Source organism: Grammomys surdaster, unplaced genomic scaffold, assembly GCF_004785775.1.
Source record: "Grammomys surdaster isolate TR1022 unplaced genomic scaffold, NIH_TR_1.0 279, whole genome shotgun sequence".
In the NCBI taxonomy this organism is placed as follows: Eukaryota; Metazoa; Chordata; class Mammalia; order Rodentia; family Muridae; genus Grammomys; species Grammomys surdaster.
Genome location: NW_021604720.1, coordinates 11,515,303 through 11,537,475, shown reverse-complemented (window position 1 = coordinate 11,537,475; position 22,173 = coordinate 11,515,303). Strand labels below are relative to the sequence as shown.

At 38.5% G+C, this 22,173-nt stretch overlaps 1 protein-coding gene across 2 annotated transcripts in view; it reads left to right on the top strand.

The window, feature by feature from the left end:
• Ppp4r3a (protein phosphatase 4 regulatory subunit 3A) overlaps positions 1-21,735 on the top strand; it is a 43,291-nt gene extending 21,556 nt beyond the window's left edge. The window contains exons 4-15 of one of the 2 annotated variants that reach the window (XM_028777247.1): positions 2,595-3,212; positions 6,279-6,356; positions 6,458-6,574; positions 8,017-8,133; positions 9,905-10,036; positions 10,131-10,233; positions 11,477-11,635; positions 16,989-17,158; positions 18,017-18,159; positions 18,471-18,661; positions 19,028-19,254; positions 20,476-21,735. In XM_028777247.1, the coding sequence (XP_028633080.1) occupies positions 2,595-3,212; positions 6,279-6,356; positions 6,458-6,574; positions 8,017-8,133; positions 9,905-10,036; positions 10,131-10,233; positions 11,477-11,635; positions 16,989-17,158; positions 18,017-18,159; positions 18,471-18,661; positions 19,028-19,254; positions 20,476-20,589 (2,169 nt within the window). In that variant the 3' untranslated portion in view covers positions 20,590-21,735. Of the gene's footprint in view, positions 1-2,594; positions 3,213-6,278; positions 6,357-6,457; positions 6,575-8,016; positions 8,173-9,904; positions 10,037-10,130; positions 10,234-11,476; positions 11,636-16,988; positions 17,159-18,016; positions 18,160-18,470; positions 18,662-19,027; positions 19,255-20,475 lie in introns of both variants that reach the window. The other variant, XM_028777246.1, reaches the window with a different exon arrangement.
• Positions 21,736-22,173: the final 438 nt, after the last annotated feature.

The window sequence follows — 22,173 nt, the reverse complement described above, 5'->3', positions numbered from 1 at the left end:
ATTCTTTTTTTTTTTTTTTTTTTTTTTGGTTTTTCGAGACAAGGTTTCTCTATAGCCCTGGCTGTCCTGGGACTCACTCTGTAGACCAGACTGGCCTCAAACTCAGAAATCTGCCTGCCTCTGCCTCCTGAGTGCTGGGATTAAAGGCGTGTGCCACCACTGCCCGGCAAGATTTATTTTTATATGTATGTTTTTGTGTCTAAGAGTGTTTGTGCTAGTGTCAGGCCAGAAGAGAATATTAGATCCTTTTTGGAACTGGAGTTTACAGATACTTGGGAGCTCCCCAACCTGGCTGCTGGGATCTGAATCAGGGTGATAGACCAGCAAGTACTGGTAACTGCTGAACCATCTTTCCAGCTTATGGGTTTTGTTTTGTTTTGTTTTGTTTTGTTTTTGAGACAGGGCCATAGCCCAGCCAGACTTTGAACTTGTTAGGTAGCTAAGACTGACCTTAACCACCTTATTATCCTGCCTCCACCTCCTGAGTACTGGGATTAGAGGCATGTACCACTGTGTCCAGCTTCCTTACTCTCTAATGCCATGTGGTGGTGGTGGTGGTGGTGGTGGTGGTGGTGTAACCTATCTTTATTCACAAATCTGCTTGCCTTCTAAGTGCTGGGACTAAAGGCTTATACTGTGTCTCCTGCCAAGTAATTTCATATAGGACATAATTTTTACATCCCTTTACCACTCTGCTTGACCTACTGGGCTGATCTAATAGTGTTCTAAATACACAGCAAAATTCATTTCACAATCTCTTAAATTGTGTTTAACTGTAAAGACTTCTAAGTCCCCTTTTTAAAATTAGCATGTATTAGTTATGTATGATGAGATTCGTTATGACATTTTTAGACATGTACACAATTGTTATTCAGCACCCTCCTTTACCCTCTTTTGTCCCATTCCCACTAAGACCTTTTCTCTTCTCAGTGAACTCCTACTTCAATGGTGTCTGTGTGTCCTTTCAGTTTATCCATCTGTCCAACTATCACAGTGAGTTTCGTTAGGGTTGTTTGTTATAAGAGCATTGGTATCCTACATCACAGAAGGAAATGCTTCTCCACATTCCACATTGACCATTAGCTATGTATGGATGCCAGGGTGGATGGAGTGATGGGGCCCATGATCCCCACCCCCACACTTCCATGACAGAATGTCAGTGGGCCCAGTATTGCAAGGAGTCTTAGCTGCTGGTGCCGTGACATTCCCAGAAGACGGATCTGTAGTACTACATTTCTGCCCCATTCTGGCTTTTATAGTCTTTCTATTTCTTCTCCAGTGATGTTTTCTGAATTACCCTTGTACAGATGTCCAATTTAGGGGTGAACATTAACAGTCATTGCGACTACCACAAAAAGAAGCTTCTCTCACTAGAGCTGACTGCAACATTAATATATGGACAAAAATAGCTTTTTAGAAGGAAATTCAATAAACAGGTCATGTCCATTTACTAAGACAACTAGTAGTTGTGCGTGGGCCTGTGATCTCCCTAGCCATGGCTTTTGACCAGATTTATAATACCAGATGTGACTTCTGTTCTTTGGATTGGGCATCAGATCTAATCAAAATGCAATTGGTTACCCCCAGAACAGACTTGCCACTATTGAGCTCATCTTGCCTGGTAACTTGATCTTGAAATGAGTTAGATAGCTCAGTGTTCCACAGCAGCACACAGCCCAGTTCCTGCCTGCCTGACTTCTCTGTGTCTTGCAACCAACACAGTGCAGTGTCTTCAGCAGTAGGGTCTTAGCTACTTGTTTTTAAGTCTCTTTTATATGTAGAACTTCTACAGTAACATAAAGTTTGGATTTATAACAAAGGCTTCTGGAGAATTATGAAGTTTACACATTTGTATGTGTGAAAGAGAAAATGTTTTTATTGCTTGCTTATTTAACTCTCAGCAGATACTCCTGTGGACAGTTATACACAACAGATTTCACTTACTGTCTGTGTGGCTTTATCATTATAGGTGCACTTGTGTCCTAACCAGCTTTCCTTATTACAGGGCTACTACCTAGCATTTATCATAGGCCACTGATACACTTTGGTCTAAAGCTAGTTTTTTCCTGGTCTTTGGGAATCAATTGACATTAGAGGTTTTTCCTTTTTATTTACAGTTATATATATTCATTATGTCATAGCATTATTATATTTGATATTCATTTGAATTTTATTTAAATATTGAATTTATCCAATATATGGCACACTTCTAGGAATGTTTCTCTGGACTTTTCCTAGTTAGAAAAACATGGACAGAAGACTGTCAGATGCTTAGATATTAGTCCTCTGTGTGTAGATCTTGAAGTGACTCTGACGACAATTTCGGTTTAGGCTGCCCTTGATACACTTGTACTTCAGGAGGCTGTTTATTCCTTGACTTTCAGTTTTCATAAACATGAAAACCTGTCATTGGGAGAGTTACAGCATAGTAGACAGTTGTATCAAGTTGAAAAAATAGTCTTAAAACTTGAAATTTGTCATTACAGTTTGAGGGGAGGTGGTTGTTTTGTTTTGAATAATGTGTCCTTCAGCTCAGACTGTTGTTTAGACTTACTGTTTGAATTTTGTTAGCTACCACAAAATCTTTTTTATAGGTTCAAGGAAAGGACCCTTCAGTGGACATCACTCAGGACCTGGTAGATGAATCTGAAGAGGAGCGATTTGATGATATGTCCTCACCGGGTTTAGAATTGCCGTCGTGTGAATTAAGTCGTCTTGAGGAAATTGCGGAGCTTGTGGCATCATCTTTACCTTCCCCCCTCCGACGTGAGAAACTCGCACTAGCACTGGAAAATGAGGGTTATATTAAAAAGCTTTTAGAGCTTTTTCATGTGTGTGAGGATTTGGAAAACATTGAAGGACTGCACCACTTATATGAGATTATCAAAGGGATCTTCCTCTTGAATCGAACTGCTCTTTTTGAAGTGATGTTCTCTGAGGAGTGTATAATGGACGTCATTGGATGCTTGGAATATGACCCAACTTTATCACAGCCACGAAAACATAGGGAGTTTTTAACAAAAACAGCCAAGTTTAAAGAAGTAATTCCCATATCAGATCCTGAGCTGAAACAAAAAATTCATCAGACATACAGAGTTCAGTATATACAAGATATGGTTCTCCCTACTCCTTCAGTCTTTGAAGAAAACATGTTATCAACACTTCACTCCTTTATCTTTTTCAACAAGGTAGAAATTGTTGGTATGTTACAGGTAAGTCAGATCATTCTCCATTCCCTGTCCCCTGTCTGTCCCTCCCCTACTTATAGAAAGATACCTGCGTTAATTGATAACATTTAAAATGCTAATTGCTTTATGCAAAAAAATAATAATTTCTTAAATTATTGCATTGAAACTTAATCTTGTGATATTATGGTAAATATTTTGATATTAATTTGCATTATGATAAATAATGATACTCTTGAGACTTCGTGGTTGTTATCTGCTGGATAGGGATGGCAAGAGTGATAAGTCTAAACTTAGTGTCAGACATCATAAATTGCAGAGGAGCAATTTATGGGAAAACACTAATAAAATAATTGATGAGGCTAGAGATGTAAGAGCATGTGCTGTTCTTGTAGAGAACTGGAGTTTGGTGCTATTACCCATCTCAGGAACCTGTGCATGGGGCCCTCCCAGAAGTGTGCTTTTGTAATAGTTGAGAGTGTTGGCAGTTTGTTGCCAACACTTAGTTGTTACTTAGTGATTACTTAGTGATTCTACTTAGTTGTTACTTAGTGATTACTGTTACTGCTATGTGATTTAAACAGCTGTTTAACTCTTGAGTTTCCCATCTGAAGATTGGTCATATTATTACCAAAGGATACTATGAAGTGTCTGAAGATCAAGTGAAACCATTACAGTAAAGTATTGAATGGTTTTGTAAAACATGGGAGCTTTTAAAAAGGATCTCTATTAGTGATTGATTTGAATGCAAACTATGTCACATAGTATTTGACAAAATGGTAGTCTATTCTAACTGAATAATAGAATTTCCCTATTTCATGTGGGTGTGGTATAATATTTGTACATATGTTTACAGGTAAATACACCTTTGTATACACAGAGGCCAGCAGGTGTCCTCTGTTAATTTGCTGACTTATTCCTCTCTGGACTATGTGTCCATATTTGTCCCTGTTTCCAACCCTACTCACTGCGGGCTGGTGGTGTGTACAAGCGCATTCCCAGCTGTGTCTAGATGCCGGGATGGCAGGTCCTCCTCATGCTTGCACATCAGACTCTCTTAGACACTGAGCTTTCTCTCCAGCCCCTGAAGTATCATCTTCCCTACCAGTCTTTTCTATGTATACAAAGTTAACACTTTACCATTGACTAGTTCCTCTGTAATACCATTAAATATTCTGATAGCAGCTGGAATGTATGTTGAAATTGGGTGCCATTGGTTTTGGTAAAAGAAAACATGGTCAGAATCATATGTATTTACACCTACTTATATTTTCTTAGAAGTAACCAACTTTATAATCATATGTCATAGAGAAAATGTTTGCTAAACTAAACATCTACTATAGTGAATCTACTTCTTATATACAACCAGCAACATGGCTCAATGCTAGGAGAAAATCGACACTGCCCTCGCTTCTAATATATAGATAGATATAATTTCTGTTTCCTTTTTTTAGTTTGTTTGTTTGTTTGTTGGGGTTTTTTTTGGTTCTTTTGAGACAGGGTTTCTCTGTGTAGCCCTGGATGTCCTGGAACTCACTCTGTAGACCAGGCTGGCCTCAGAAATCCGCCAGTCTGCCTCCCAAGTGCTGGGATTAAAGGCATGCGCCACCACTGCCTGGCAGATGTAATTTCTTAAAAAAAAAGACTAACCTACACTGTAGACTTCATTTACTTACACACTTTAGCTGGAGTAGTATTGCATGTACTCGAAGCTAAGAAAATAGATTTAAATTATCAAAATCTAGATGATAAAATGTAATGAGGAAAATTCAGTTGGTACCAGGTCTGATCTGTATGACCTGTTACTTTTTCAGAAAAATATCCTGTGGTAGAATCTTTTGAGGCCTTTTCAAAATAGTAACTGTCTTCTTTTTTTTTTTTTTTTTTTAATATATTTATTGTTTTTTTTTTTTTAAGATTATTTTATTCATATGAAAACACTGTAGCCGTCTTCAAGCACACCAGAAGAGGACATCAGATCCCATTATAGATGGTTGTGAGCCACCATGTGGTTGCTGGGAATTGAACTCAGGACCTCTGGAAGAGCAGTCGGTGCTCTTAACCACTGAGCCATCTCTCCAGCCCAGTAATTATCTTCAAATAATAGATTATTTAAAGCTCTACTTTTAACATTTTAAAAACTTGAAAATCATTTTTTATGTCTTTGAAACTCGAGGAGAATTTCATTTTCATCCTTACTGGAAAGAAGTTGTAGATCTTTAATTTTTACCATTAGCTCATGTAAATAGAAAAATGAGCTTGGCAAACACTGGCTGCATTTGTATGTGTTTGTTTGACAGGGTCTCATTGAAGCTCACTGTGGCCTCCCCAAGTTTCCAGCCTCCCTCCCCCTCCCCCCTTGCCTTCCCAGTGCTGTGATTTTAAAGTATTTGCCACTAGGCCAAGTTTCATTGTAACACAGCTATACTCATTTGCATGCTACCTGACTATTCTCCTACAGTAGTAGAATATGAGAAACCCCTGGCCTACGGGGTATGAAACACTTACCTCCTGGTTGGGTTAGGGAGAGTCTAGTCAAAGTACAATGGTAATCTTTCTGATAGAAATCTCCAGTTTATCTTTGTTTTGGTTTGAGACAAAGTCTCACTACGTAGCCTTGGCTGGCCTGGAACTCATAGAGACTCACCTGCTTCTGCCTTCCTAGCACAAGAATAAAGGTATGCACCCCCGTGTTTGGTAGTATGTATACACGCATATATATACATACATGTATCTTAATTTTTTCCTTTTTTTTTTTTTTAATTGTCATCTTTATTTTATCAGGCTAATTTATATCATGTTGAAATTGTATTTTAGCCGGACAGTGGTGGCGCACGCCTTTAATCCCAGCACTTGGGAGACAGAGACAGGCGGATTTCTAAGTTTGAGGCCAGCCTGGTCTACAGAGTGAGTTCCAGGACAGCCAGGGCTACACAGAGAAACCCTGTCTCGAAAAACCAAAAAAAAAAAAAAAACCAAAAGAGAGAGAGAGAGAGAGAGAGAGAGAGAGAGAGAGAGAGAGAGATAGATAGAGAGAGAAATTGTATTTTATACAATCTTACCAGTAACTTAAATCTGTCATTTATTTCATAGGAAGATGAAAAATTTCTGACAGATTTATTTGCACAACTAACAGATGAAGCAACAGATGAGGAAAAAAGACAAGAATTGGTAAGAAATCAAATACTAGGAGGGCAAAGAAGAAAAACAACCTCAATCCTTTTCTAATTTTAGATTAACCTTTTAACACTTGTCCTTTTTCCTGATTTCAGGTTAACTTTTTAAAAGAATTTTGTGCATTTTCTCAAACGCTACAACCCCAAAACAGAGATGCTTTTTTCAAGACTTTGTCAAATATGGGCATATTACCAGCTTTAGAAGTCATCCTTGTAAGTTTGCTTCTCCATTCTGAACCACCCATGTGAGCCCATATCAAAAGCTGGATGTGATGTCATACAGTTTTACTGTTTGAAATTATATCACTTTCTCCTTTCCTCCTTCCCATCCACCGCCTTGCTCTCTCTTAAATTAATGGCCTCTTTCATAATTACATGTATACCTGCATGCATATATATATCTTCTTCATCTTCTTATATAATAAGCAAATCATTTGAGTGTAGCTGATATTTAATACTAGCTATGTATTGCGTAAAGTTAACAGAAACAATATAATCCCAGTATTAGAGTCCCCCAAGTGTTTAATTAACAGACTGCTTGGATAAAATAATTTTCTGCTGGGTGTGGTGGTACACACCTCTAATCTCAGGTAGAAGCTAGCCTGTTACACAGTGAATTCCAGACCACTGAGAGCCATATAGTGAGACCTTGTCATACATACCTATAATCAAGTAATTTATCACCTCTTTGATAATTAGCTTTGTAGCTTATCAAATGAAATGTTAAAACAAAAGGCAAGGCTGAACATTGTAATTAATGCACGTGCCTTTAATTCAAGCATTCCTGGCCCTTTTTCCTTTTTTTTTTTTTTTTTTTTAAATAAGAAATGCTTTTAAGTATATCTTAAGGAGGCTGAGGAGATAGGTCAGATATATCTAAGTACATAGATATATCTGTAACCCCAGAACTGATAATTAGAGGGAAGACTGAGACGGGATTATCCAGAAGCTCACAGGACAGCTAGTCCTGACTGTGCAGCACAGCAGTAGACATCAGAGAGGCCTTGCCTCTTAAGGTTTGCCCTTTGCCTTAGTATTTATGCTGCTTGCCCCCCAACCCCCAAAAAAGTTTGTGTATGTATGTTTAAGTATGGTCACACAGGACACTCAGCATGTCGAGGAGGTCATTGTGCTACGCGGGCATCAATCTTTCCCTTCCATCCTGTTTAAGAGAAAGTCTCTTGCCTTGTGTTGCCATCCCACATGCTATCTGGATTAGGGATTCTTCTGTCTTCACCTCCATAGGAGCAGTGAGGTTACAGTGTTTTGTTTACTTGATAAGTGCTCTATCTACCAAGCAATCTCCTTAACCCTTAGATAAATGTTTACAGTCTTGACCATTTCATACAGTGTGCTGAGATCATGTTCCCCCATCACACTCTTGCTGAACCCCCTGTTCCTTTCAAGTCTTCTTCTCTTTCTCCTCCTTCTTGCTGTGACCCGATGGTTTTAACTAGGATTGCTTATACAGGTAATCATGTATAGGGAGTTGTTTGCTGGGACATCAAGCAGCTTATAAGTGGCTACACCAACCGGAAAAAGAGTTCCTTCCCAGCAACCATTTAGATGTTTCTTTTATGTTGTAGTGCTTTGTGGTAATTTCATTGATAAAGTTTGTGTTTTTAAGATAAGAGACTGGTACTTTTCCTTTGCAGGGCATGGATGATACACAGGTGCGAAGTGCTGCTACTGATATATTCTCATACTTGGTTGAATATAACCCATCCATGGTACGAGAGTTTGTCATGCAGGAGGCACAACAGAATGATGATGTAAGTAAGAAGTTAACAGAGCAAAAAATAACCAGCAAGGTAAATATTATTTACACTAATAGTAAGTATTCATGCATAGGAGGCTATAGCTGGGGTTATGTATTCTTAAGATCTAAACTACTGTGCTTTTTGGGAATGGGTAGCCAGTTTCCTCTCCTTTAGTTTATAAATTTATTGTATTGACTTCAACTTTTTTAATTGTGTTGAGTTGGCTATAATGTATTATTTAAGCCCTTAAATCAATTGACCATTCTGAATGTGGGACTGTGAGTAACTTTCATTGGAAAGCACTACCAGAGGTAGAATCTCAGAATTCATCAGGATGAAAGAGATAAAATATGACCCTTGAAAAATATTAGGGAAGAATAAGAACAAGCTAGTAACTGTATACTGCAGCTGTATTTAATCAGAAATAGAGGCAGTGAATTGGCTTTAAAAGTCACTTAGACTGTGGTAGTGTAGATTGAGTGTCTTATACATAATATGTGAAGAAGCCTGAATGTGTGTGCTCTTCCACTCTGTTTATTAAACTAATGCTTCTGGTTTTTATTCTCTTTCCAAATTTTTACTCAATCAATTAAATATCTTGAATTCCTTGAGAATGAGAAATGATATCTCCTTTAGGGGAAGGAAGTCTGCAGAATGTCAACTTGCAGTGTTTCTTACAAAATGAAGCAGCTTCTATTACTTTTTAAAAATCTGTGCCAGATTGAGTTGAATGCTTAATAATGTCTATGTTTATGGTTTGTTTTTAAAATTATAGTGCTAGACTACATGCAGAACTGTACCATGAATTGCTGAACCTTACTTCACAATTTTCTTCTATTAAATAGTCCTATCTTAAGAACCAGAATATCTTGAGTAATTAAAACTAAAGGCTGTTCTTTTAGGCCCCGTAGCCACTGGGTGAGCAGACATGCCTGTGTGTGTTTTCACACTTCACAAACATGCATTAGGCCTGTGGACTTCATTTTCCAGTCATTTCCATGTACTGTCTGTATTTTCTTTGTCCTTGTCTGTTTTACCACGGCATATATAGACAAACGGAAGGAGATTGCTCGCTTTATCTCCCTCGGTTTTTATTTATCCCTTGGGTTAAGAACACCAGCCCTAAAAGGTTCTTAAGGAAACTAAAAGTTGGTTTTCTTTGACATTTGAAATCCACATAATGCACTGTACACTGTAGTCTCATTTTATTCAATTTATTATTTCCATAAAGGAAAACTATAAAAGTAAATGCAGTGAAACCAACAGATTTGTAAATTCTAGCTAAGTGTTCTTACTTTGAAAGCCATACATGTGAAGCTCATGGGTTTTCTGCAGAAGACAGATGGAGGTAGTACAGAAGCAAGACATGTTTAACACCAAGCCTGACCTGTGTGGTGTGGTTTTGTTTTGGTACCCTCTCCCTTCTTTAATCAGATGAGTTTAAAGACAATAGGAAAAAGCCATAGGTGGTAGCACACTACTCTAATCCCAGCCCTCCCAGCCCATGGGAGGCAGGCAGCTCTCTTATGAGTTATGGGCCAGCCTTTTAGTTCCAGGCCAGCCAAAGCAATATAGTGAGACCTTGTCTCCAACAGAGCTTTTAAAGTTCTTTTGCTACTATTTATTGTCTTTGAACCACCCATCAAGGGAAAGAGACACTTCCATCTATCCTGTTAAATGAATCTGTCATTCTATTTTGAGATTAACAAGACAGCTAGAGGTAGCCATAATTCTGTAATATCTGTCTTAGTAATCTGTATTATGTGTATTTTTTTATCACCAGGATATTTTGCTCATCAACCTCATTATAGAACATATGATTTGTGATACAGATCCTGAGCTTGGAGGAGCAGTCCAACTTATGGGCCTGCTTCGAACTTTAGTTGACCCAGAGAACATGCTAGCCACTGCCAATGTAAGTCATAGCCATTTCTCCTTTTTCATAGCAGTATGTATTTTATTGCTAACCAATACAGTTAAAGTTCATCAAAGTATTTTTGATTCCATAGAAAACAGAAAAGACTGAATTTCTGGGTTTCTTCTACAAGCACTGTATGCATGTTCTCACTGCTCCCTTACTAGCAAATACAACAGAAGACAAGCCTAGTAAAGGTAAGGTAACACAGGGTCATAGTTTTCTTCAATTGTGAAACTCAAAGCTGATGTTGAATAACTAGATATAAGACATTGGGGCTCCCACACTAACAACTATCTGAACTCCAGTCCCAGATCATCTGACACTCTGTTCTGTCTTCTGTGGACACTACACAAGCACACTTGCTCTCAGAAATATATGCAGGCAAAACACTAGTGCACCTACAATTAAACAAATAGGGCTGGAGAGATGGTTCAGAGGTTAATACCACTCACTGGCTGCTCTTCCAGAGTTCAATTTTGAGCAACCACGCGTGGTTCACAACTATCCATAATGAGATCTGGTGCCCTCTTATGGCCTACAGGTGTGTATGCAGGCAGAACATTATATACATAATAAATCTTTAACAATAATAATAATAATAATAATAATAATAATAATAATGATAATGAAATAATTTGTTTCTGTGGTCTGCCAGTTGGTTGGTCGGTCGGTTAAGAGAGATTGTTATAGGATACATATTGGTCTCAGGTCTTTTTGTTTCAGCCTCTCCAGTGCTGGGATCGCAAGTGTGTGTCATGGTAAATGGCAAACTATTACAGTTTATTCCTTGGGACGTGTGTGTGTGTTTTTAAAGAGTAGTTTCAATGTCATTATTGGAAAATTGCTGTTGAGGCTCTATCTAGGAACCCATATATTATTTTCGCTTAATAATTTCACAATGTAGTATGTTAATTTAAAACATACTCAATTTATAGTATTATTCATGTGTTAATAAAAACTGTAATAGCATTGGTATAAAACTGGCTTACTTTTTTCCTCTGTCTCTGAAGTGCTAGAATTTAACATGCCTAGCACTTTAAACTGTTGTGTGACCCTAGAAATCAAGTCTTTGAAATGTCATTTTACTTCTGTCTGTGTTTGTTTATATTGGGTAAAATTTGAGGCCTATTTCCAAATTAACAAGTTTAAGACACCCAGCATTTACAAAGAACTTGTAGAAGGTACTGTGCTATAATCAATGGGTGGTAAGTTGTAGAAAGAAACCGGTAAAAACTTGCTGACTTTAAAGAGTAAAGATTAATCAGTAAGTATACTTTTTTTGATGAGTTCACTATAAATCTGAAGAAAGCATAGAATGCAATGAAATCGGGGAAACAGCGAGAGCATAATTACGCCAAAGATGAAGGGTGTTTGCTGTGATTTCACACCATTTGCTGTCTGTTCAGCATACATATGACCATGTCTTGCTTATTTTAGATGACTTTCAAACTGCACAGTTACTAGCACTGGTATTGGAATTGCTAACATTCTGTGTGGAGCACCATACCTACCATATAAAGAACTACATTATCAACAAGGACATTCTCCGCAGAGTGCTCGTTCTAATGGCCTCCAAGCATGCTTTCTTGGCATTATGTAAGTGCTTCTTAAAAAATTGTTATCTTTCTCTGTTATTCTGTCTGTAGCTTTAAAACTCATTGCTGAGAACACGACTGGCTGAGGGATCATCGGGCCTAGGATCTTAGTGCAAGCTCATGTCCTGGTGACATAGTTTGGTAGGGGATAAGGAAGAACTTCAGTCATACAAAGTTGAGTGGCTACAAGGTATCTGCCAGGTCAAGTCGTATTTCCACTAATGGCCTTCCACTATCCTTTGGTGATTGGTTTGTTATTTTAGAACCAAGTGGTAACTACAGTTTAACCAAAACTACCAATAGTCTGTTCTTTTGTATAACCTACAAACTGGAAAATGGTTTAATATTTTCTTAAAGAGCAGTTTAATAAAAGAAAAACTAATAATACTACAGAGACTGTATGTGGCCCACAGAGCCTAAAATATGTACATGTGGAACTCTATGGAGGAGGTCTGTGAGCTATTTCGTAGCTACAGTTTCTTTTGGTTTTGGTTTGCTGGGGGTGAGGTGGTGTATTTGGTTTGTTTTTATTGTTATAACTTTTTATTGATGGTGTTTCTGCAGCCCAGGCTGGCCTTAAGCTCACAGCAATCCTCATGCCTGGGTTGTAGGTGCAAGCTACCATTCCTAGCTTTACACACAGAGATCTTTATTTGTGTGTGAGGTACTATCAATTGAGCCCAATACTGAAAACATTTGCATACACTGGACCACTACACTGCACCCTTAACCTAAGAGCAATAGTACATTTTTAACAAGATTATTCTTGTTTTGTTTGAAGATGATTCTTATACTTTTTTTTCAAAGCTGATATTCACAATGTTGAGACCTTAGTTTCTTATAGTAAAACATAATTGTGAATTAGAAGTAGGTTAATCCATAGTGCTTTGGCCATGCTGTAGCCAGACTTCTTCTTGTGTAGTAAGTTTGCATATCTAAACTGTAGTTATTGGTAAGCTGGGTAGGGATACTCTGAAGGCTTGGATACTACCAAGTAACTTTTGCCAGTTGGCTTTTAAAGGTAAGTTGGGGTTTTTGTTTTGTTTTGTTTTGTTTTGTTTTTTAATGCTTCATGTTTTATTTAAGTTTTCAGTTGTCGAGTTTCTTGCTTAACATGTATGTGATGAAAATACATGTACTTGGAATGTGTCCTTTTGTAAGTTGAAGAGAACATTGGATTCATTTACTTTCCACTGAACTTTCAGAGCGCTAATGTTAGTCATAGCATTTGTATAATTGACAATATTGAAGATTTTCTAAAAACTACAAAAAAATAAATCGTCTTCTACCAGTGAGCTCAGCACTACAAAGAAGGGCTTTTGTGTCAGATGACTCTGGTTTAGATGGTCTTCCAGAGGATCTGAATTTGATTGCCAGCACCCAAGTGACTGGCTATATTCTACTTTCAGGATAATCTGACACCCCCTTCCGGCACCAGGCACATGGTACATAGACATACATGTGACCAGAACACCATACACGTGAAAACATATCCCCATATACTTACCATAGGAGAAGTGATGGTACCAAGGCCAAGTTCTTCTAAGTCACCATAAAGAGTTTTGTCTATTTGGGGAAAGGAGGCAGAAGGGAAAAACTGAATGAATAGATTGTTTAGATAGCTTTATTTCAACAAAGAAAACAGCCAGATATGGTGCCACCTGGCACTTCAAGGAGTAGGCAGGCTTGTCCTGAGTTCAAGACGGGGCTACGTAGAGAGACCCTGTCTCCAAAGAGGGCAGGGAGTGGGAGATGGAGGGAGATTAAATACAAACTACTACCATATTTCTTTGAATCGGAGGTTGAGTCTTTATATACTTATCATCTCAAACTAAGGTAAGCCTTACAGTTCATGGCATGACCTTTACAATTAGTTTTGTTTTCATAGTTTATTAGGAGAGATTGCGAAGATCAAAAATCAACTGAATAGGAACTGAACTTGGAGAATCATTGTAATAACTTGTTCTAAGTGAATCTGATCAGGCAGTTTTCACAAAGGTGTTAACTTGAATTGTCTTGTTCATGAGAGAATGATATTCTTAATTAAAGTTGTGACGTTAAGATGTTAACTATAGGAGAGTGGTATCTTTTGCTAACACATAGGGAACTTGAGTCCAGCAGAAGAGTGTCAGGACATGGAAGCTAAAAGAAAGGGCCTTTTCTTTAGTTCAGACACTCCCCTTGTCTTTTCTTGCAGTATTTTAAAAAGAATTGTAATCCAATAAGGACTATGTAGGGAATCATTTTCTAAGATGAAAATACTATTAGAAACTGCGATTTATTCTTAGGTATATTTTATTCATAACTGACAAGTTACTCTGAAACCTAAATGCTTCACAGTTGGCCTCTTCCCAGACTTGAAGGTGAGAGCCTCTCAGACAATAGTAGTCGTCAATGAGTCCTTTATAAAGACTGGGTTTATAGTGTACTTAAGAAACTGTATAAATGTGGTGAGACAAGACTTACTGTACACTGAAGAAAGTTAAGTATGCTATTTCAGAGAGAACTTCATAAGTTAGATAGGCATCCTAGGTAGAAACACAGTGATGCATCATTCAGTATCTGTTTACTATGGCACGTGCAGTGTCTACTTACTCAGCCTTCTTAAGGCTTTGGGTGTTTTCATGTTGACTCTCAGTGTTGTTAGAAAGTACTGAGCTCAGGCTGAAGGAGTGGACTGCTAGATTAAGCAGCTTGCTGCTGAGTTTGGTCCCTTGAACCTGCATGGTGGGAGAGGACCAACTGCTTCTGCTTCTTTTTTTTTTTGTTTTTTGTTTTTTGAGACAGGGTTTCTCTGTGTAGCCCTGGCTGTCCTGGAACTCACTCTGTAGACCAGGCTGGCCTCGAACTCAGAAATCCGCCTGCCTCTGCTTCCGCCTCCCAAGTGCTGGGATTAAAGGCGTGCGCCACCACTGCCCAGCGAGGACCAACTTCTAAAAGCTGTCTTTGGACCTCCACATGTGAGCCATGGCACACCTTTCTCCTCTCACTCACACTAAGTAGAGAACAAAAACAGAACTTTGTAAAATGATAAATTTCTTTTAAAGCTTTATTGTAAAGCCAGAGGCAGCTCGGTGGTAGAGTGCTTTACCTGGCATCCTAGTATCATGAGGCCCTGACTCAGTCCTCAGCGTCAGTGGGATGGGTGGAGAGGGAGCAGAGCTTGGGGTAAGGCTTCTGTTTATTGGCTCATGTGTGGCTTGTGGCAGTGAGTCTCAGACTTACTCCATGCAGTCTGTCAGTGTACTACAGAGAATCTGATCAAAACAAGAGATTCTTCCCCTTCATGAAGATTGGTGGTGTTGTGAGTGGAAACGGTGTACTTCACATTAAAAATCCCACCTGGGCATAACTAGGAGCTTTCTCAAATCTCGTTTGAATGGCTGGACTTTATAGAATTGACTGGTAACATTTGGAAAATGTTTATTTAGTAGCAAAAAATAATAGTGTTGTATATTTTTGATGTGGGGCTGTTGGGGATGTGAGTTTAAACAAGTAATTATTGGTGTAAATCAGGACAAATGGAAATAAGAGAGGGAAGCCCACTCCCCTACCCCCCTACCCCACCCCCCAAAAAACCACCTAGAACTTTCTTCTACTACATCAGCACTTCCTGGGTTAGGTGTTCTTTTAAGGAGTTGTTAAGGGTCTCGTCTACATGGTCTGGCCTCATGAATTCTGAAAAGGTAGGAGATTGTTTTCACATGCCTGGAACTGCATATATAGCATCGGGGTTAATGTGATGTTTTGATAGGACACAAGTCTCCACAAAGCCTGCAGAGTTAGATTACCAAATCTTAGAAGAAGAATTATAAGCTCTTGCTTACTAAATGTTTAGAATTCACCTATTAGCCTGAGCTTTTGATTTTATCAAAACAAGCGGGGCTGTCTCACTAAGTTCCTTTGCCAGATAACCAAAAACAAGAGAAATCACTGTTTTAGAAATAAGCCCTTGTCAGGCCTTCATTCACCACACACAACAATGCTGCTTAAAAGGTCTTCACCATACTTATGTTTTTTAAATTTTTTCAGTAGTTTAAAAATGTAGTTATTACTCTAAACTATTTTCAAACTCCCTGCCCAGAGTGTTTCTTTATGAAGATACACTCTTAAATAAGTTGGATTGTTAGGGCAGTTTCTAACCAACTGTACCTAATTGGGCATTCACTTGTGGACCTCTTTGTGCCAACTAAAGAAAAATTGAGCTGCTTTACTCCTCTGCCTTCCCACCCAGAAACCGTGTCAGCATGGTTGCCTGGCTACCTGCTCATGAAGGACTTGATTAATAACAAATTGGCAATTTAACGAGCCACTTCCATGATCTCCAAAGAAACCAAAATACAAACACAATATTTAATCTTGCCAACCGAAGACGATGTGACTACATGAAGTGAGTATGCTTTTTTGAACTGTTTACAGTAATTGGGGCATTAACTTACTGAGGATTCATGTAGGTTAAAGAGGGCTTTGCTGACGTCTAGCTGTCTAAGCATATTTGGATCTTGATGGTGACTTAAGTAACACCCCATATCTCAAGATGCAAATATACATCTGCTGATCTGTAAGTTAAAGCCTAATTATTAAAAGAAAAACTAGGGGAAAATTAAAAAGCATACTCGCTGTAATGAGACTAGAGGACCGCATTTTAAAACAATCTAAACTTATATCTAAACCATGGGAAGGCAATTTTGGGGGCATGCAGATTTTTGTGGTTTCTTGTCTTTTTTTTTTTCTTTTCTTTTTTTCTTTTTTTTTTAACCACATCTACAAATAAACCAGTGTAAGTCCATTAACTCTGTAAAGTAATAAGAGTGTCCAAAAACTTGAAGATCAAATTATAGTACAGTGGATTGCCCTAATAAAAAACTGCTCTTTTTGGTTGCTTTAAAATGTATTTAAAGACGTATGATGAAGGAATTATCACCTTAAGTATTATGTTCATCTGTCCTTACCTCAGCAATAAATTACATTTTGGCTGATAGTGATTGGTATATTCCCAGAACTTTTCTGGCTTTCTAAGACTTGTGTTCTATGATAACATTACACTACCTTTTTTTCCAGGGCGGGCAGGGTCTCACATCCTCACCCTGGCTGTTCTAGAACTCTCTGTGTAGCCCCCTCTGACCTTGAACTCTAAACAAACCTCTTTGTCAGCTTCCTAATGTTGTAGTACAAGCATAAGTTTTACAAGCTACTGACATGACACTGTTTTGAATGCCTTTTCTTACAGTGCTCTTAAGATCCTTGTGTTCAGGTTCATATCTGCATACAATCGAGCATGGATGTCTGTTAATAGGTTCTGTTTGTTGACTCTGGGATGTAGAGGTTTGAACAACAATACCTCTGTGTTTCAGGTGCCCTCCGTTTTAAGAGAAAAATCATTGGATTAAAAGATGAATTTTATAACCGCTACATAATGAAAAGTTTTTTATTTGAACCTGTAGTCAAAGCATTTCTCAACAACGGATCTCGTTACAATCTGATGAACTCCGCCATAATTGAAATGTTTGAATTTATTAGAGTGGTACGTTCTGTCTTTTTACTTTAGAATTCTGAGAAACTTAAGTATCTGTTATTGCTATTTTGTCTTTTAGAGTGGAAAGATTTTCTTTAAGAACCATGCTACAAAAATCCTAAAAGTAATTTAATTTAGACTAATAAGAAACCCCCAGAGGTGGGGCTTGCACCTGGTACTCCTCAGACCCTGCCTTATTCAGAGAAAAAAAAAAAAAAGAATTGTGATAAGATATACAGAACTTATAAGCCGGGCAGTGGTGGCACACACTTTTAATCTCAGGACTCAGGAGGCAGAGGCAGTTGGATCTCTGAGTCTAAAGAGTGGTTTCTAGGAAAGCCAAGGTACCACAGAGAAACCCTGTGTTGGGAAGAAAAAAAAAAGATTTACAGGGCTTGCCATTTTCATCGTTCTAAAGTGTATTCTCTGAGGGTAGTGTTCAGTGTTACTGTGCAACTGCCACAGAAGTCCATCTCCAGAACTTGGTGTTTTGAGATGAGGGAGGGTCTTGCCCTGCAGTTCAGGTTGTCCTCAGTCTTGAAACAGTTCTCCTGCCTCACCTCTGAAAGTACTGGTATTAGAGGTGTGTGCCACTGTATCTATTCTTGGGGAACCAGAATCTCTAGAACTTGGATATACACTCTGGAAATACCTCTGGACAGTTCTCAGGAGCACCAAAAGCTGTAGGCTATGGAAGGTGCCAGAGTATTATGTATACTCTTTCCATTTTTATTTCTGACTACTTTTAAAATTGTACAGTAACTGTGAAATTAAACTTTTGATGAGTCTTAGGAATTGCCACACTAATGCCTAATCTTGTTAATGTTTTCATATCTGATTTATTATCACTATAATTCTTTTCTGTAGGAAGATATAAAATCATTAACTGCCCATGTAATTGAGAATTATTGGAAAGCACTAGAAGATGTAGATTATGTGCAGACTTTTAAAGGATTAAAATTGAGGTTTGAACAGCAAAGAGAAAGGCAAGACAACCCCAAACTTGATAGGTAAGTTACTACTACGTATTTGAATGTGCTCATTATTCAGCAATAGATTTTGTGATGCTGGCTTTCTTGGTTTTTTTGTCAGTATTTGAGTTGGCCAGTAGAAATAAGATGGGAAGACATGCTATAACAGTTACCATTTTGGAAGTAGGGAGTTTGATTCTAGTAGTTTATATTAGATTTGATAGGGTCCATCTTTTAATTCTGTATTTGTTTGAGTGTGGTTTGTTACTTGGTTTTGGTGGTGTCCAGGATCAGCTCCAGGATATTGTTAAGTTATCCCTCAGCCCTCACAGTCTTCCATTGTCTCATAGCATGCGGTCCATCTTGAGGAATCATCGATATCGACGAGACGCCAGAACACTAGAAGATGAAGAAGAAATGTGGTTCAACACAGATGACGATGACATGGAAGATGGAGAAGCTGTGGTGTCTCCATCTGACAAAACCAAGAGTGATGACGAGATTATGGATCCAATAAGTAAATTTATGGAAAGGAAGAAATGTATGTTGAAACAAAGGGCGAGGGAAAGTGAGGCTCTCAGTCCTGATCCTTCCTTTAGTTGGTCGATACTCTGAGTATACTGTATGATAATTCAAGGCTCACAGAACATGGCTGAATTGCTGACTGTGTAAAGGTGTAGGCCTAGTTTTCCTGATGTAAGGAAAATGGTTTGGGGGTTATGGATACTAAGGCTCATACTTCTGCATTGTAATGTTTGCTAGAGAATGTATTTGGTATGTGGATAAGCTTTGTCCATAGGTCGACTTCATTCAGGGTTGCTCCTCAGCACAGAAATAACGCTGGTTACTTATGTCTTAGTGTCATTTCATTTGGAGGAATTAAGGTATTCTACATTCTCATTTTTAGTGAAAGAAAGTGAAGAGAAGGAGGTGCTTCTGAAAACTAATCTTTCTGGACGACAGAGCCCAAGTTTCAAACTTTCCCTGTCCAGTGGGACAAAGACTAACCTCACCAGCCAGTCATCCGCAACAAGCCTGCCTGGTTCTCCAGGATCACCTGGGTCCCCGGGCTCTCCAGGCTCTCCTGGATCCGTCCCTAAGAGTACATCTCAGACGGCAGCTATTACCACAAAGGTATACGCTTGGAGTCCCCACATGCTGGCCCTTCCCTACCATGCTTTAAGCTTACTCCGCAGTCTTTATGCGTGGATATGTTTGGTTTTCTTTTCTGCAACTAGCTAGCTAAATGATGTGAACTGGAAGGTGAGACCGCATCACAACCACTACCTGAGCTTATGTGTCCAATGCAAATCTATAGTCTGCCTTTGGTATTTTTTAACTTAAAAACTACAGGTTCATCTTTACTTTTCCCAGTTAGAACCCAGGTGAAAACTTGGGAGAGGAAGCAGGAGTTTCTGTTTATATGTGCGAACACATCAAAGCTTGTGTGTAGAAGTCAGTTCTCCTTCTGCCATGTGTATCCAAAAGATCAAGCTTAGGTCATTAGGCTTAGAAAGTGCTGTGCCGGCTTGCTAGCCCCACCGTGTCATTTCCTCTGACATAGGCAGGAGATCCCTCAGGACTAGGGCTGAGTCTAACATTGTTGAAATGAAGTCACAGGCTGAGAGCAGAGTGATAGGAATTTTCATAGCCATTCAAGTTGTACTGTCATAGTTTCTGTTGAAGAAGCAGAGCTAAAAGGAAAATCAAGAAGACACAATGATAGAGAAACAGTAGAATCTCTTTCCTATCTGCCTACATTTTGATACTATTTTATCTTTTATCTTGAGATACATTTGAGCCAGGCATTGTACTGCATGTCAATAATCATAGGTACTCTACAGACTGAGAAAGGAAGATTGCTAGAGCTGGAGAGGTGGCTCAGTGGTTAAGAGCATTGACTGTTCTTCCAGAGGTCCTGAGTTCAATTCTCAGCAACCACATGGAGGCTCACAACCTCCATATAAGATATCTGATACCCTCTTCTGGTGTTTCTGAAGATAGTGACAGTGTATGCATATACATACAATAAATAAGAATCTTAGAGAGAGAGAGAGAGAGAGAGAGCGAGAGAGAGAGAGAGCGCGCGCACGCGCGCGCTATGTAAGCCTTTGGCCTGGGCATGCATGAAGCCCCGGGTTCAACCCCAATACCATAAAAAATGAATTTTACACAGTTAGTCATAAGCCATTTTAAGTAGCTTAAAAGAACCTTACAAAAATTATGAAAAAATTAGAATGTATATAAAAATTATTTTCAGCATGCTGGCATTGGGCCTATACTTCTTTTAAACTTAACAACAGATATTTTCGAGTGAGGTGGGTTGTTCTTTACATAATTCTTCTTTCTCAACAGGGAGGACTCGTGGGTCTGGTAGATTATCCTGATGATGATGAAGATGATGATGAGGATGAAGACAAGGAAGACACACTACCAGTGTCAAAGAAAGCAAAATTTGAGTCCCAATAATAGCAACTGCCTGTGATCAGTACCTGTTGACAAAACTGGTTATTTACCCCTCCCCCCTACAAAAATCCACATCAAAGCGCAGTGGTCTCTTGTGAATGACTGACACAGGTCAGCTCCACACTGGACATCTGCTCATCAAGTGCCAATTCAATGGAGCAGGAGGAGGGGATGCCGTGCAGTTAGGGGAAGACATAAGCCTGTGAGCTCTCCAGCTTGGACCACACATTGCCCTTTTCTCAGGGAAGGAAATGGAAATTAAAAGCCAACAGGGCAGGGGTTTTGTCAGTGGAACTCTGGATTGACTGGTCAGTTGCTACAATCAGAACCTGCTTTCTTGGACCATGTTTGACACGTAGAAGAATGGGTCTTTCTGCCATAGTTCCTCACTAGCAAAGAATGCCAGCAGTCTCTTTGTAGAAAGAGACCTGCCTTTAAAATCGTACATTCTGAACATTTCAGTCAAGCTACAACAGGTTTGGAAAACCTTTGTGGGGGAGGGGCAAAATAAAGTATCCTCTTTTTTTTTTAATCTGTTCCCTTTGCCCTTCAAACTGCAGATTTTTTTTCAAAGTGGGGATTTGTCCTACTTGATTAAAGATTGAGTGGAATTCTGGATGTGGTCGTTTGTGTCATAATTTTTCTTTTTGTTTCAGTTTGTTTCTGTTTTGTTTTTTCTCTTCCCCCTGAGTGTATGATTAGCTGTTGAATATATATATTTGGGACCATTAAAACTTTTTTGATGTAATATAGCCTAACGTGCTGGCACCTGCTTTACATGTGTAATTTGTGTTCTACATCACAGTTCTTAATTTGTTTAGAGTTTTATGAAAGATGGTATAGTTTTTATTGACAAAAGCAAAGTAATCTTACAACTATGTGCATACAAAAGCAATACTATTTTGTGACTAAATATTTTATATTAAAATTTGCATCAGCAGCTGTCTTGAGATTTCAGGGAAATAGAGTGGAATTTAAAACTTCAACAGTTTTGTTAAACCTAGAAACATGAAATTAGTATTCCAAAGAGATTCAGAAATTTCATATCTTGGAGAAATGACGGTACATTAAATCAAAATTGAGGATGGATGATTTAAAAGTAATACTTGACTTTTGAATAATAAAAAGAAAAGTGAAGAGTAAGAGAAATTGTATTAATTGTATGTTTCTTTTCTTTCTTTCTTTTTTTAACATATGCCCTTTGGAATACAAGTTGTAAGTGGTGGTACCTAAATAAACCCCCAGTGACCATTAGGTTGCACCTTATTAAAACACTGTTTTGGGGTCTAGCTTAATAGAATGGGGTGGGACAGTTTCTATTTTTCAGCTCCATTACCACCAAAAAAAATAATGTATTCTTAAATAGGGTCTTTATTGTTAGACATTCTAAAATGTTTTCAAGAAAATTAGTGTCTGAGTTCCAAGACCTTCACTTTTTAAAGGTGAAAAGCAGAACATACTTTGTAGTTGTAAATGAATAAAATTTTATGCCCAGAAGAGGACACTATTGGGGATATACTTTTGAGTACCTGGCCAAACACTTTTTGCTTCTATCTTAGCTGCTGCTTATCCTCAGTAAAAACAGGA